The sequence below is a fragment of the Gorilla gorilla genome, chromosome 5 (assembly GCF_029281585.2).
Source record: "Gorilla gorilla gorilla isolate KB3781 chromosome 5, NHGRI_mGorGor1-v2.1_pri, whole genome shotgun sequence".
Lineage (NCBI taxonomy): Eukaryota > Metazoa > Chordata > Mammalia > Primates > Hominidae > Gorilla > Gorilla gorilla.
In genome coordinates this window covers 136,340,978-136,356,068 of record NC_073229.2, presented here as the reverse complement: position 1 = coordinate 136,356,068, position 15,091 = coordinate 136,340,978, and the positions used below count along the sequence as shown (strand labels likewise).

Sequence of the window (15,091 nt, the reverse complement as noted above, 5' to 3'; positions counted from 1 at the left end):
GGTCAAATGGTAATTCTGGTTCTAGATCCTTGAGGAATCACCACACTGTCTTCCACAATGGTTGAATTAATTTACACTCCCACCAACAGTGTAAAAGCATTCCTATTTCTCCACATCCTCTCCAGCTCTGTTGTTACCTGACTTTTTAATGATTGCCATTCTAACTGGTGTGAGATGGTATCTCATTGTGGTTTTGATTTGCATTTCTCTAATGACCAGTGATGATGAGCTTTTTTTCACATGTTTGTTGGCCGCATAAATGTCTTCTTTTGAAAAGCACATGACACTCTTTTCTCTCTTTTTCTAAACTGCTCTGGGCTTTGCTCATGTAAGAAAGGCCTTCTCCGCAGAGCACGAGAGGCTTTCCACTGAATGACTCGGTAAGATATTTCCCATTCCCTCCACCTGCCAGCTGCTCGCAGTGTTGTAAGATAAAATGGCTTTTGCTCAAAGAGTCTCTCAGACAGGTTTTCTTGTTTTTAACAGAAATGCCATTAGCATTGGCCTCACCATTGTGTTTAGGCAGCTAAATGATATGTAGTGCCCTAGAGACAGGGAAGGAAGAGCCAAGCGGAAATAGTCAAGCACCCAGTCACTCACTCATCTGCAGGCCCTCAACAGCACAGATGGGCTCACAAACTCAACCTGGGGCTTAAATGTAAACTTTAAATTATAAGCAATCTCACTTCCAAAGAAAACACCCTCTATCTCTCAAAAAGTGGGTCTGAAACTCAAAAAAAAAAATGCCACAGTATCTGTGATACAGAGAAAAATCTCTGCATTTGGAAGGCATTGTTATTATGATTATTAAATATGCAAAATGTGGATAATTATTTCACTAAAGGATTGTGGATTTTTTTGAATTTATTTATTTATTGCCATAAGAGGGAAAGCGAGCTTAGGGTCCACATGAATTTCATCTACTAGGAGGGACTGACAGAGATGATCGATTACATTGGATTGATTAAAATTTGTGACACACTTATCCTATATTTCCTTACTTGGAGACACAGGAATAGGAGGCACCTGATTTACTCATTTTCTGGCTCACTGGAGGTCTGCGGCAGTTGTTAATCAGCCAGGATGGAGTTTTTTCTCCTCAGTGTCTGAGGTTAAATTCAATTTAGTTTGATAATGACCAAGCAGTATTGCTAATGGGTGTTCGATGGCCCCCACGGGGAGAGTTAATGGCCTTAGATAGAGTCCTGCTGACCAAATGCAAAGCTCCCTGAAGTGAAATCACCTGGACCCTAAGGGCACAGTCCTGTAAAATCACACAGGGGTGCAGAGAAGGGTTCTGTCATCCCAAACCCTCAGCAGGACTGCACGCCCACCTCTGACAAGGAATTACAGATGATAAATGCCTCAGCCCACATAGGATGCTCATCAGCTCTGCCATTACCCAGTAAGGCTGGGTCAGATCTGCTGCTGGAGTGGAAGGCTCCAGACAAGAGCACTGGTTTGGGAAGTGAAAGTAGAGTGTTGTAAAGAAGAGATTTGAGCATCAGCCTGGGTGAGTGTGAATCTCAGCTTCACCACTTTGTGACCCACCCGGGCAAGTTCTTTGACCTCTCCAAGTGGCAATTTCCACTTGTACAGAATGGAGAAAAGAAAGTTACCTGTCTCATAAAACTGTTATGAGATAATACTGCAAAGTTTTGAGTGTGGGACCTGGCACTGAGTCAATGCTCAATAAGAATTAACAGGTAACAGTATGAGTCATGGTGGTCATTGTCCAACTTCTGCCACTGCCGAATGTGTTCCTGGGACACGTTGGCTCATTTCCCTGAGTCTCAGTTTCCTTAGCTAGAAATTACGGCTCTGAGCTAAATAGTGCCACTGATTAATTATCACTTATGTCCTTGTTGCTTTACATTCTTCATCTGTCATCTTCACAGCCACCTTAGAGAAGGTTGTATTTTGTCATCTTGCAGATGAGGAAACTGAGCCAGAAGAGCTATGTCTTCCAAATTGTGGTCTTTGCTGCTTTTGATTTGTTTGACCCTGGGGATAAGAGGAGGGTTTCTGCGTGAACAGCCAAGCTGTTAAGTTGCCTGAGTTAACCTTCGCCTAATCTGTGTTTTCAATGTATTTGTGAACTTGAACCTCTCCAAAAGAGCTTTTCTAAATATGCAGCTGATTTGTATGGATATCTGTTTTAAACAAAGGTAATAATTAGTCCAAACCAAGAACCTGCTAGGTCTTTTTGCACTTTAGAGATCATTGAGTCAAGTGGTGGTTTTAAAATCTGTGTCCAACTGTCTCCAGGAAAACTTTGGATTCCTGAGCCCTCCCCAACTCCCCTTCACCACCCACTGAAAAAGAATATCCAGGGCTGAGGCCCAGGACCTGTATTTTGACTTCCCATTGGATTCTCATGCACCAGGACTCTCACTGCTTTGTGAACTACCGCTCTACCTTGACCTTCAATACCACACTCTCATACTAGGGAAGTATTTCTCAAACCGTGACCTAAGAACCTTGGTTGTCCTTGGAAATGAAGGTTCGGGAGTTCTCAGTGAACATTTTCCTAATTTTATGTTTAATTTTAATAATAACTTTAAGGAAAACATTCATTGAAACATGTTCTGGACTTTCTGCTGTGTCACATTATAATAAGAGAAGATCTCCCTCAGTGCTGGGAGAAAATAACAGAGGTGACAGTCTGTCAATGACACATTACAGACAACTGGAGGTCAAGTGGCATGACATCAAGGCAAACTGTAAAACTAAAGATTCCAAAATGAAAATTGGTGAGAGACATGAGTCGTCACATGGCACATGGCTGGATTTGCATGCTGAACACAGGCAGTCTCTACCACATCATTTTGCAAGTGGACATTTGGTTATAAGACAACATCAATTATTGAATTAATGTGAATCTGAAATTGATTAGTTTCATAGTTTTATTTATGTTGTATTTGAAAATTTATTTTGGTTTTCAAGACATGTAAAAACCATAGACATAAGGAGTTTCTACCTAGCTTCATGTTTGAAATATTTAAAGACAATTTAAGCTAACACTGGAAGGGGTATTACATGAAAATGCTTTTCCTTTTAAAAGGATCCATGTTACATGCAAATTCGCAAAACATTGGTCTAAAACATAAAACATGTTTTACTTACTCTACCTCTTACACCACTGTGTAAAAAAACAGCTCAAACACGCCCACCTGCCTTGTCTTAACAATTAGGTCCATGAATATTGGCCTGCTCTGGGCCCTACCTGTCTTTCCTCCCTAAAAACCTTCTCCCACCTCACACTTTAAACTCCCCATGTTGGACATGCTACTCACCAAATCCACCAGATCAGCTGGCAAGCTTTCCACATTGTATTGTATTTAGACCATGATCATGATGATAAAATAATAACATTTATTAAGTACTTACTGGGTGGTATGTCAGGCACTGTTGTAAAAACTTTACAGACAATGATTTAAGCCTCAAAAGAGCCCCAAAAATCCTATGGAATACCATTTTCATCCTTATTTACAGAGGAAGAAATGAGACATAATTTAAGTCACCTGCTCAGAATCACACAATGGCTTCTTTATCTGTGAAACTATGAGCTGCTTGACAGACACAGCATCATATCCCTTATCCCTCCTCTGTCTATTCTTCCCCCAGCACAGTATCTGGCATGTTGAAGGCCTCAGTTGTTTTTATTTAAGTAAAAATATTTTTTCTCAGTAAGAAATAGCAACAGCACTTCTCACATTCCTTTAAAAAGGGTACTATGTAGTGACAGGAGTCAGTCATTCCTTGCCCTGTTTTACCCCCAATCTCCCACCCCATTCCAGGAAAATGGAAAGGGTGACCCAGAGTTGACTGAGTCTGGCTGAATAGAGATTGCAAATGGAAGTTGTCTTCTGATGGAAATAATTGTAAAATGCACAAGCCTTGTAGAGTTTTGCAATTCTCATCCTCATCCCAGTAGGAACAACTAAGAACATTCTGAAGATGAGGTGCTCCCTTGGGCAGCATATATACTAAAATTGGAACAACCCAGAAAAGATTAGCATGGCCTCTGTGCAAGGGTGATGTGCAGAATCGTGAAGCAGCCCACACTTTTTATCCTGCATGTTCTCCCACATATGAGGGAGCTAAAAAAAATTGAGCTCATAGAAGTAGAGAGAATAATTCTGATTATTAGAGGCTGGGAAAGGTGGCAGGTGGTAAGTGATGGGGGAAGGATAGGGAAATGCTGCTTAACGGACACAAACTTACAGCTAGATGGGAGAAATAATTTGTAGCTTTCTACAGCATTCTAGGGTGAATATAGTTAATAATTTAGTTTCTGTTTTCAAAAAGCTAGAAAAGAGGATTCTGAATGTTCACAATACACAGAAATGATAAATGTTCTAGGTGATGAGATATTAATTACCCTGATTTGGTCATTATACATGGTATACATGTATGGGAATATCACTCTGTATCCCATAAATATGTATCATTACCTGTCAAGAAAAAAATAAAAGGGAAAAAAATCCTTGCCCAAGACTCACCAGCTTCACCTGCCCCCAAATATATAATATATAGCAGTGTGTGTAGTGTGTGTGTGTGTGTGTGTGTGTGTGTGTGTGTGTGTGTGTACTTAGTTCATTTAAAAAGATGAGGAACCTGAGACTCTCAGCCATGAAGTGGCTTAATCTAACATCACACAATTGGGTTAGCAATAAATCCAAAACTAAAACCCAGGACCCTCAACGTTCAGTACCATTTTCAGTCATATGATCTCAATGTTTCAGTATTCCACACTGCCTCCCATAGCAGCTTTAATAGTATACTTTCATGCATTAAATTTGGTGGTGGAGTGAGAAACATGCTAAGACTACATAAAGATTGATGATCATGTGAATCTTGTTGCTTAAGGATCAGAAGAAAAGAATGGGGGAAATTAAAGCAAATCCAAAGTGACTTAAACCCCTAACAGAATAGGCAGAACACAGTATCATCAGAGATGAAGATGATAATCATAATGATTTCAATGATGGCCTTGATAATGGAAAAGAAAAATAAGGAAGAAGAACAAGAGAAAGCTAACCTTTATTGAGGTTTACTGTGATGCGGGGATTTAGTCTAATTCTCTCTGAAGACATCAAGTTTTTCACACATAGACCCTGTTGTTTGCATAGAGTTCTTATGATTCCATACTCTCTAGCTTGCTCAACTCCTGAATTCTTGCCCTGTGACCCTGAATAGGTTACATACGTTTTCCTAGACTTATTTTTCAGTCTTTCATAAAGAAGTGGAGAGCATTTACATGGCACCTACTTTGCAACAAGTTCTTTTTTTTTTATGTCATTTTATTTAATCCCAAGGACAGCTACAGAGTGATATCCCTCCCAGAAAGGTTTCTGAGCCACCTAGCCCAGGAGTTTGGGCACTCTTGACAAAGACTTTCAGTGCCAGCTGTATAGCCCTGGGAGGAAGAGCAGAAGAGAAAGAGAAAGGGCAGGCAGAGCAGGGGGAGCTTCAAGCATTCCTGAAACAGTTTTTGGTCAAAATAATCTTTTTTTCTAAACATCATATCTTTTGGTTTTCCATTTTGCCCAAATAATATAATCACTAACCAAAATGACAAAGTTCATATGCCACAATCCTTTCATTTGAGCCATAAACTTACCAGTTCTGTTTTCCTTGGATGGATCAAGTCATTAATAGACTAGAAATGAGATTACGGAAGTAAAAATAGGACCAGGCTACTGGGCACCAGGGCTCCAATGCTGACTCTAAACTCAAATACTGGTGCTTTTGTGTCTTTGTTGTTAGTTCTTTGAGGGCAGGCTTGGGCACTTTTATAATCATTAATTTATTAATTAGTTCATTCTTTAATGCTAGACTGCTGGAGTGGAAAGAACATTAAGCCTGGAGTCCCGCAGAGGTTTGAGCTATGCAGCAATGAACAAGTCATTTAGCTTCTCTGCCTTCTAGCTTTCTTATATATGAAAGTAGGGGTTTATCAGGGACTATCATAAGTAAACTTTTGTATGCTCATTTTGTTAAATCCACAGGGTCCAGAGTTTTCACTAAAACTTCAGAGTTTCCTCTAAACCTACCACCAGAAGATGTTCTTAAGACTCAGAGTAACTCAAAGTAGGTTTCCACTGTGATTGAGATTCCCACTTACAGAATAGAAAATTTGAGTTTTCTCTTGTAAAAGACCAGGGGACCTCCTATGGAGAGCAAATGCAGTGGAATTAAATGAAAAAGTTACCGGCATCTGACCTCTATGAGCTTGGGCAAGCCCCTTCACTCCCAGACCTTAAGATTCCCAGCCACACATTGAGCTGGTAGATCTGAGTCTCATTTCAGTCAGCCAAAGAGCCTAATATTCTCTGTTTGGTGAACTTCAGCAAAGGCCAGAAATTCAATCCAGCCACAAGTTCCATAGAGGAATAATTTATGCTGGCTTAGGGACCTGCAGGCCTATAAATCTGAGGTGCAAAGACATGAGAAAGTGTGAATAACAACACTCATTGAATATTTCCTCTTGGGGTGTCTCTTTGTGGGTTGTGTAGAATTTACATTCATCCCCATCTTTTTCATAGACCAGATTTCTAGAGTTCATATTCTGTATCATTATGGTTCATTTATTTCCTGTTCTTTCAGAGAATGGGCTATGTGTTTTTCTTCATCCTGTCTCCCTCTATGTCTTACATAAAATGGACATGAATTGTCCTTGTGTTGGATGAATCCACTCATTCATTTATAGCAGCAGCAGTGTGGTCCAGGGTGGAGCAAAAGAAAGAACTCCAGGGTCAGAAGGTTTGGACCTTGCACTGTGACTTTCCAGCTATGTGACCCTGGAAAACTGAAGTAGCCTCCCAGAATGCCAGGCCTGTGTGGCCTCCCTCCCAGGGTGTCTGTGGTAACTAAATAAACTCACATAGATGAAGCTATGAGGTTCTATGCAGGTAAAGAGTTTAAAGACTGACCATATCCTATCACTACAACTACACCAAGAAACTGAGACATGGGAACAGAGGCTGAAGGAACATACACAAAATGTTGACAGTGACTTTTTTAGGGTCCTGGGATTACAGATGTGATTTTTTTTTTTTAAGTATCTGTTTTTCAAATGTTCTGAATCATGATTCCCTTACTTTAAAGGGAATCCTTTAAAAAAATGTAGTGTTTTATTATTACTGGCCAGGGCTTGTTGATTTCCTTGGAAAGCTCTCCCTTCCTTTCCACTCCCAAGGCCAACACCCCAGCCCAGGCCCTCTATACCCCACCCCATCCCTCTGCTCCAGCCTGAAGTCCATCTTGCATGCTGAAGCCAGCACCAGCTTCCTTCACTACCACTTCCATCATGCTCAAAACCCTTTGCTGGCTCTCTCTCTTTTTCCCTCTCATGCATCAGAACTAACTTCTCTACCCTACCTTCAATCCCATTATGGTGTGACCACATGTTCTTTCCAGCTACTCTCAAAGTGTCTGTAGCTCCAGTTGGCCCATCTTCCACACTAGTTTAGAGTCCACAGCAAAAGAGAGTGCACAATCAGCCAACAAGCATGTAGTTTGACTTGTACAGTACTCTTACAAGGTTTGAATCAACTTTTAAAAATTGCAATTTCACATAAACATCCAAATTTCCACTTTTTTCTCCAAAAATAAAATATGGCAACATAAGTCCTTCATCCTCTCAAGGCTCTAGGCTGGCAACAATCAACTTGAGCCTAGTAACAGCTCTTCCCTTAGATAGGGCCTACAGGCCCACCACTCACAGCAGGGCCTCTGCTGCCCTGCACGGCAGCTTTGGGAAAAGTAGGGAAAGGCATTTCTTCCTCTGGGCAGAGACAGCCTCACCTAGAGTGCACAGCTTGGCAAGGCAAGCAAAGGCTAGATGGATTTCAGTCTCCATTCTCCAACTCAGCTGGGCTCTCTCATCAAAGGCCCAGCCAGCCTGACCATAGGCACTGGCTCTGCCCACACAATAAATGCAGGTAGGCACCTGGCCTCTGTAGGTGTGCATATCTAAAACATCCAGAAGAATGGCAGTCTGGGCTCCAACGCCATTGATCTGTGGTACTCTCAGCTCTGCCATCTGCTTTAACTCCAGGCTGGCTTTGCTCAGTTACAAGTTGCTGCCAGGAGCTAAGCGTACTACCTGCTGCCTCGTCCTTCACCTGAAGATGGAGAGAATGCCACCCCATGACTCTCAAACAAGAGCCCAAGCTACACTCCTGAGTCAATCCCTTTCGGCCAGGAGAATAGCAGGCACTGAATGGCTCAAGCTTAGTTACTTAAATAATTCATTGTGACTAGACTGATCAATGTTTCTCAATAGAGGTGCTATTAACGTTGTGGCTAGGACATTTCCCAGCTGTACGCTACAGATACATCTCATTGCAGTACCTTTGGCATATCTGGTCCCACCCATCATATATCATTTGTGTACACCAGTTCCCTGGCTGGATATACCAGTTCAATCCTATAGCTGGAAGCCTGGCTGAACTGAATGGCCTACAGATGAAGTGAACCAAATGATCTATAACATAATGGGGAGGGGTAGTTCCTTAAAAACGAAATCTAGTCCTATGAAGAAGATGAGAGAGTGCAAATGAATTCTGGGAGGGCAATCAACAAATATCCACTACATCTTTCTTCTTTGTAGGAAATAATATTAAAAGGAAGAAAAACTATGATGCTAAATATTTAAATGTGCGATATTCCTCTTCAGATGTGCTCCCGGTTACTATGGAAACCCCTTACTCATTGGAAGCACCTGTAAGAAATGTGACTGCAGTGGAAATTCAGATCCCAACCTGATCTTTGAAGATTGTGATGAAGTCACTGGCCAGTGTAGGAATTGCTTACACAACACCACCGGATTCAAGTGTGAACATTGCGCTCCTGGCTACTATGGGGACGCCAGGATAGCCAAGAACTGTGCAGGTGCAGTATCATAAATACTAAGCCAGCTGCCTGGCCAGCATGACCCTCTGCCAATACTGAATTTAGATGAAGAATTTCTCTTGGGGAAGTATTGTGAGTGCCCCCTTGTCACTTTTCCAGGACAATGTACATTCTCAGGAATATGCATCCCAAACCCATCAGGGATAGAAATTTTTATCAGGGCTACTAATATAACTTTGCTCATGGGTGGAATAAACTAGGAGACACTAACACAACAAATGAACTTTTGTCTTAGCATCTTATATCCTTCCAGTTTTAATCAAAGAAATAAATCGGACTTCTATGGATTACCTGCCATTAACCAGGAGACTAGATGAAATCTTGCATGGTTCAGGCCAGGCATGGTGGCTCACTCCTGTAATCCCAGCACTTTGGGAGGCTGAGGTGGGTGGATGGCTTGAGGCCAGGAGTTTGAGATGAGCCTGGCAAACATGGCAAAACCTTGTCTCTACTAAAAATACAAAAATTAGCTGGGCATGGTGGTGGGTGCCTATAGTCCCACCCAGCATCCCTTGAACCCAGGAGGTGGAGGCAGTGGTTGCCATGAGTCAAGATTGTGCCACCGCACTCCAGCCTGTGTGACAGAGAGATTCTTCTCTGAAAGAGAGAAAAAGAAAGAAAGAAAGAAAGAAAGAAAGAAAGAAAGAAAGAAAGAAAGAAAGAAAGAAAGAAAGGAACCTTGCATGGTTCAAATCAGTTTTCTTATTCAGAGGGCTATATCTCTCTTTCAGTTATGTTTGGTAAAATCAAGATTTCCATAAAACAGATTAGCAAGTCAAGGGTACCATTTAATCACCACCATCCTCCAATTTCCTCAAATTATAAGAGGTAAATATTTCAAAGATAGCATAGAAAACTTTCTGGTTAGGCTTCAGTTAGACTGAAACGCACAAATCTTATTCATCCATTTGCCACATAGAGTGAAGCTCTTCAAAAGTGAGGTGACATTGCTTTCCTCTAAGAGTACAGGAAGGCTGAGATTGAGTATGTCTTACTCTTATATGACTTTGAGGGGAGGGAGGGAGAGCAGGAGATATTGTACTCCTGTGGCATGCCTCTATAAGGAATTCTTTCACTGAAACAGATTTCCACTTGAAAAGATTCAAGGAGTAAGGAGTTTTAAATCAAAAAAATGCAACATATATGTTCTGCAGAAGTCACAATAAAAGTAAACATGTCTACAAAAAAGCAATGTGCATAGAGGCATAACACTGAGAATGACAGCAGAAAGGAAGGAGCACTGTGTCTAGTCAGGCTAAAGAGAGAGAAGGCGGACATCAGAAATAATGTTGGCAAAATCAAAGCCTGCAAGGTTGACATCCTGATTCTCAAAACATTTACTAAATTTGTGTTTAAACTACAAAGATGCAGGTCACTCTTGGAAGAGAAGCTAATTTTAGAAGCAATAAAGCATGATCTTGCTGAAAGATTTAATAAATCTGCATTTTGTGGAACATTAAACAGATGAAATGTAATAAATAGATTTCCCATGAACCTGGTTTTTATGATTATTCTGTAAAGACAGTTAAGAAGTGGGGGGAAATGCACAATTCTATTCCAGTTAATTGCTAGCATAGATGGTAAGAGAATTCCTCTCTAAATATTACAAATGAGTTCCCACCCAGAAACTCAGTGGAAATTGAACAGTCTGATGAGATTGGGCTTTTGTTTTTGCTTTTTCCAAAAGGCATTACAGAAAATCATCAGTAGATGAATAATGGGCTCCCACATCTTCTAAATTCATGTAAAAATGTTCCTGATTCCTTGCAGCACATTATTCTTATTGCACTCATAGCTGTCATTTGGAGGTTTGGAGTCTGTCTTGCCAAGGGTCAAGCGCAGTGGGAGCCAAGAATCGCTCCTGGGCCTCCTCACTCACTCCTTGCTAAGCTGCTCCTCCCTCACACCTGGCAATGATCAAATCCCGAGTTAAATTAAACTGGAGTATCAGTCTGCAAGGAAGAGATGGCTTTCAATTTCCAGTTGAATGATGAGCTCGTGGTCATTTAGTATCTTGTGAAACTTACCAGGACATTTTTGGACTAAAGCAATTGCACTGTCATGTCAGAATCCCAAAGAGTTGGGAGAGAAATCCTAGAAAACTTAGATTCAATTTTGCCCAGGGTCACCTTTGAAAATCTACATTGGGCTGGAGCTTAATCGGATGAAGCACATAATCTCTGTATCGTAGATTCTACACAGTCTGAAGGAAGAATGTAATTAATTCCCATTGACGAATTATACACTGATAGCTAGTGTTTCTAGAAACCAGGAAAATATTGCCATATTTTAAGCATTAAGAAGTGCATTTCTCGTCTCTTGTTTTTGTTTCCCACAGTGTGCAACTGCGGGGGAGGCCCATGTGACAGTGTAACCGGAGAATGCTTGGAAGAAGGTTTTGAACCCCCTACAGGCATGGACTGCCCAACCATAAGTAAAAATAACAGTACATGATTGACTAACCCCACTTTCTCTAATGTGCTGCAGGTGTGGGATTAAGAAAAGCTATGCAATATCACTCTCTAGAAACTGCTGAGTCCCACCCCTGGACTTAACCCTTTCTGCACCTCAGCAAATGGAGCCTGCACCAAGTACTTGGTGGTCCACTTGACTCCCTAGGGCAAATGAGTGGTTTACATTTGCATAGCTCTATTTTATCCAGTCTTTACATTCAGAATCTTGGCTAATGGCTAAAGGCAAAGTCAGAAACACAACTCCCAGTGACAGAGCTCTTTCCAGCTCCTTTTCCTATATCGTTTCTTCAGGTCCCTGAAAATACGATGTACAAACAATTTACAACACCTGGGGAAACTGAGATACCAAGAGATTTAAGTGGCTTCTCCCAAGTTACCTCAAATCTGAAGTGGGAGCAGAAGTAAATATTCAGGCTTTACAAAATGGAGCTGCCTTTTATCTTTCCTGGTTTTCTCTGGCTCTCATGTTAATTAAATCATGAGGAGTTACACTAGGAACAAAACTTTTGGTTTAAAAACTATTTTAATAGTAGGCATCCCCTCCCCCAAACAGAAGTATCTTGGTCTCTCAGTCCCTCGGAGCAGAGGAGATTAACCTTACCACTGGATTACATCTTAGAAGATGCCATAGGATGTGAGGCACAAGTAATGCCAAGTTTACACCCTGATTGAACAGGTGGCCCCTAGACAAGGCCAATTTAAGAACATCAAGATGCCTTCCTGGTCCCAAGCATCTCCCCCACCAAGCCTGAAGTACTGGCTGGGAATCATTCGTTTGAGAGAGCTTATAAGTAAAACCATGTTAAACTTCAAATAACAAATTAACATATTAACAACCATTAACACGCCAGTCTCCCTTTATCACGTCTCTAGAAGAGAGCACCATCTGAGGGAAAGAGATCAGGAACAGGCACGTTGCAAAAGGTGATCAAGGCAGTTCTGAAACACAGAGTGCCATCCTTGTGAGTGTGTCACAGGAGGGCCCTGGGTTCTGGAGGTGATGACAGTGGTCAGAGGAACTCAAGTGTGAAAAGTGAGAAGTGATGAGGAACTGGGACCTGCCTCCCCATGTGCCCACGTTCAGCCTGAACTTTGGTACCCTCATCAGATGTCAGGAAGCGACTCTCGCAGCGATAACCTCAGACCTCCCGGTGCTGAAGTGTTCATCCTGCCAGGAAGTGGGGCTGTGAGGAGGAGCTGTGCCCTCCCTGGGGTGGGGAGAAGGCTGGTGCTAGCCCCTGAATACTGAGTGAGAAAAGCTAATAGGAGAGGAGGAGCGTCTAGCCAATAGCCGTCTTCACTAGCTAATGCCAAGCAAGATACTAAAGCCTGACAAGAATAGAATTACAGCTCTTCATGAGACAAAAATAAAAATGGTATTAACCAAGGAAATAGAGATTTATGTTCTGCTAAAACGGCCTGCCTTTAGCATGCTTTTGACTTGTGATTCTGAAGATATGTTTCACCTCCAGGCTGTGATAAGTGCGTCTGGGACCTGACTGATGACCTGCGGTTAGCAGCGCTCTCCATTGAGGAAGGCAAATCCGGGGTGCTGAGCGTATCCTCTGGGGCCGCCGCTCATAGGCACGTGAATGAAATCAACGCCACCATCTACCTCCTCAAAGTACGCAGGAATGTTCTACTTTCCACTCTGTTTTCATCCTGGCTTCACAGGCCCGCAGCTAGTAATTCCTTCTACCCCTTTTTGTATCTGAGTCTCATACCTGTATTACAGGTTGTTAGACCTGTAGGTCTAACATACAAAACATAAGTAATTTCATAGGAAATTATGAAAAGTTGATTGTAACTATGAGCTTGGGCCAAAACAAGAACTACTGTCTACAAAAGAGGTTATATGGGAAATGAAATGACTAAGACTAGTATCTATGCCCAAAACTACTGAGGAAAGAGAAACACTTATTTCCTTGGCGCAGCCATACATTACTTGTTTAAGTCATTACCACAAAAGATACTGCAAGGCTACCATTTCCTTAGCCTTAATTTGCAAGGTTTTGAGTTTGTCTAGAAGCATCCTTCTTCTTCTCTGTCTCTCCTCACCCCACCACCCACCCACCTTTCCTTCTTATTTACACACATTCTCTCTCATTTTCTCATACTCACAGTCAAACACAGACATTCACACACACCTTGTTTCTCCTCATAGATCTACTGGTTAATACCTAGTAAACAAGTTAAAAGCAGCCAACAGATTAAAAAACAAAAACAGTAATACAGTTGGCCCTCCATATCCACAGGTTCCACATCCTCAGATTCAACCAATCACAGATAGAAAATATATTTTTAAAAAACAATAAAAAATAATGCAACAATTAAAAAAGAAAAATACAGTGTAACAACTATTTACACAGTATTGACATTGTGTTAGTATTATAAGTGGTATTATAAGTAATCTAGAGATGATTTAAAGTATTCTGGAGGATGTGTATACATTATCTGCAAATACTAGGCCATTTTGTATCAGGAACTGGAGCATCCCCATGGGGTCCTGGGACCAATCTCCCACAACTACCAAGGGCTGACTATATAAAGGTCCTTATATAGCTAAGATTTACAAGTTTTCTTTCCCACTAAATCATGGGCTTCTATCACAACCAAAGGATATTTTTAAAATAATAATCATTAGCTGAGGGAAAATGGAATTAATACCAGCACATTGTTTTGCTTTGTTAGTCAATTTAGGAAAATGATTGAGAGCATGGACTTTGAAACTAGGTTGCTTGTATTCAAATCCCAGCTCTGACACCCACTAGCTGTGTGACCGTAGGTAAGTTATTTACCCTCTATAGTTCCTCAGTTTCCTCATATAGAATTGAGAATAATTATTGCATCTATCTCATGAGCTGTTGAGAGAATTCAGTGAATTGATATATGTACAGAAGTTAGAACAGTACCTGGCATACTAAGTACTCATTGCTTTTTGGAGGTGCAAATGATATCCATAGCAGTTGGCCAAATATGTAAAGTGTAAGCAAAAACAAAAATTGTATTGTAGCCTGGATAGAATCTTGGTGTGAATTTTATTCTAAACTTTGAAATTGTTCTTGTCCAAAATTACCTATTGGAACACATGAAGACACTACCCCCCAGGGGAGTCACCCAGATCCAGGCCTCCTGAAACCACTCAGATTCTCTTTCCTCAAAGGCACAACTTCAAGACAGGAATCATTACGGCAGACAGGAAGTCAGTGTCAAGATTGAAGGGCTCACTCCCAAGTAATCTCGGTAAAGCCGCATTTAGACCCAACTCCTCGAAAATGAAAAAGGAGAAAGCCGGGGGTCTGAAATAAAGAGACTTGCACTAAAATGAAGAAAGTTAATTTCTGCACTCCATTTACATCAATCCTGGTGGGTTGGTCAGTTCTTCCAGACCTAACAAAATTAAAATTCTAAAGCTCAGACACCCAGGGCCACCACCAGCCTATATTGTACCTTTGTACAAATTAGAAAAAGGAGCCCTTTCCCCATGGTCAACCCAGCCCCTGACCAGCATCCCTGGTCTAGTGAGTGGAGCTTGCAGAATTTTAGCCCCTAAGGGCCCCAGTCCCCTCTGCAGACCCCACCCTTCACATCAGGCTGCAGCAGCCTGTGGACCCCACTATTTTGAGAAAAGAGCCTCACACTCTACTCTGAGTCCTCTTACACTGAAAGAGTTTTATGTACATTTTTTAAAACCT

The 15,091-nt window shown here is 41.4% G+C and overlaps 1 protein-coding gene and 1 non-coding gene across 7 annotated transcripts in view; both read left to right on the top strand.

The window, feature by feature from the left end:
• LAMA4 (laminin subunit alpha 4) overlaps positions 1–15,091 on the top strand; it is a 189,690-nt gene that overhangs the window by 98,363 nt on the left and 76,236 nt on the right. For 3 of the 6 annotated variants that reach the window (XM_055391543.2, XM_019029464.4, XM_031011882.3), the window contains exons 6-8: positions 8,687–8,901; positions 11,261–11,356; positions 12,869–13,020. In XM_055391543.2, coding sequence (XP_055247518.1) covers positions 8,687–8,901; positions 11,261–11,356; positions 12,869–13,020 — 463 coding nt within the window. Of the gene's footprint in view, positions 1–8,686; positions 8,902–11,260; positions 11,357–12,862; positions 13,021–15,091 lie in introns of all 6 variants that reach the window. The other 3 variants (XM_055391544.2, XM_055391545.2, XM_063707805.1) reach the window with 2 other exon arrangements.
• On the top strand, positions 3,966–4,072 carry LOC115935089 (U6 spliceosomal RNA). Its single transcript, XR_004070801.1, has one exon. It is a non-coding gene; the product is annotated as a U6 spliceosomal RNA (small nuclear RNA).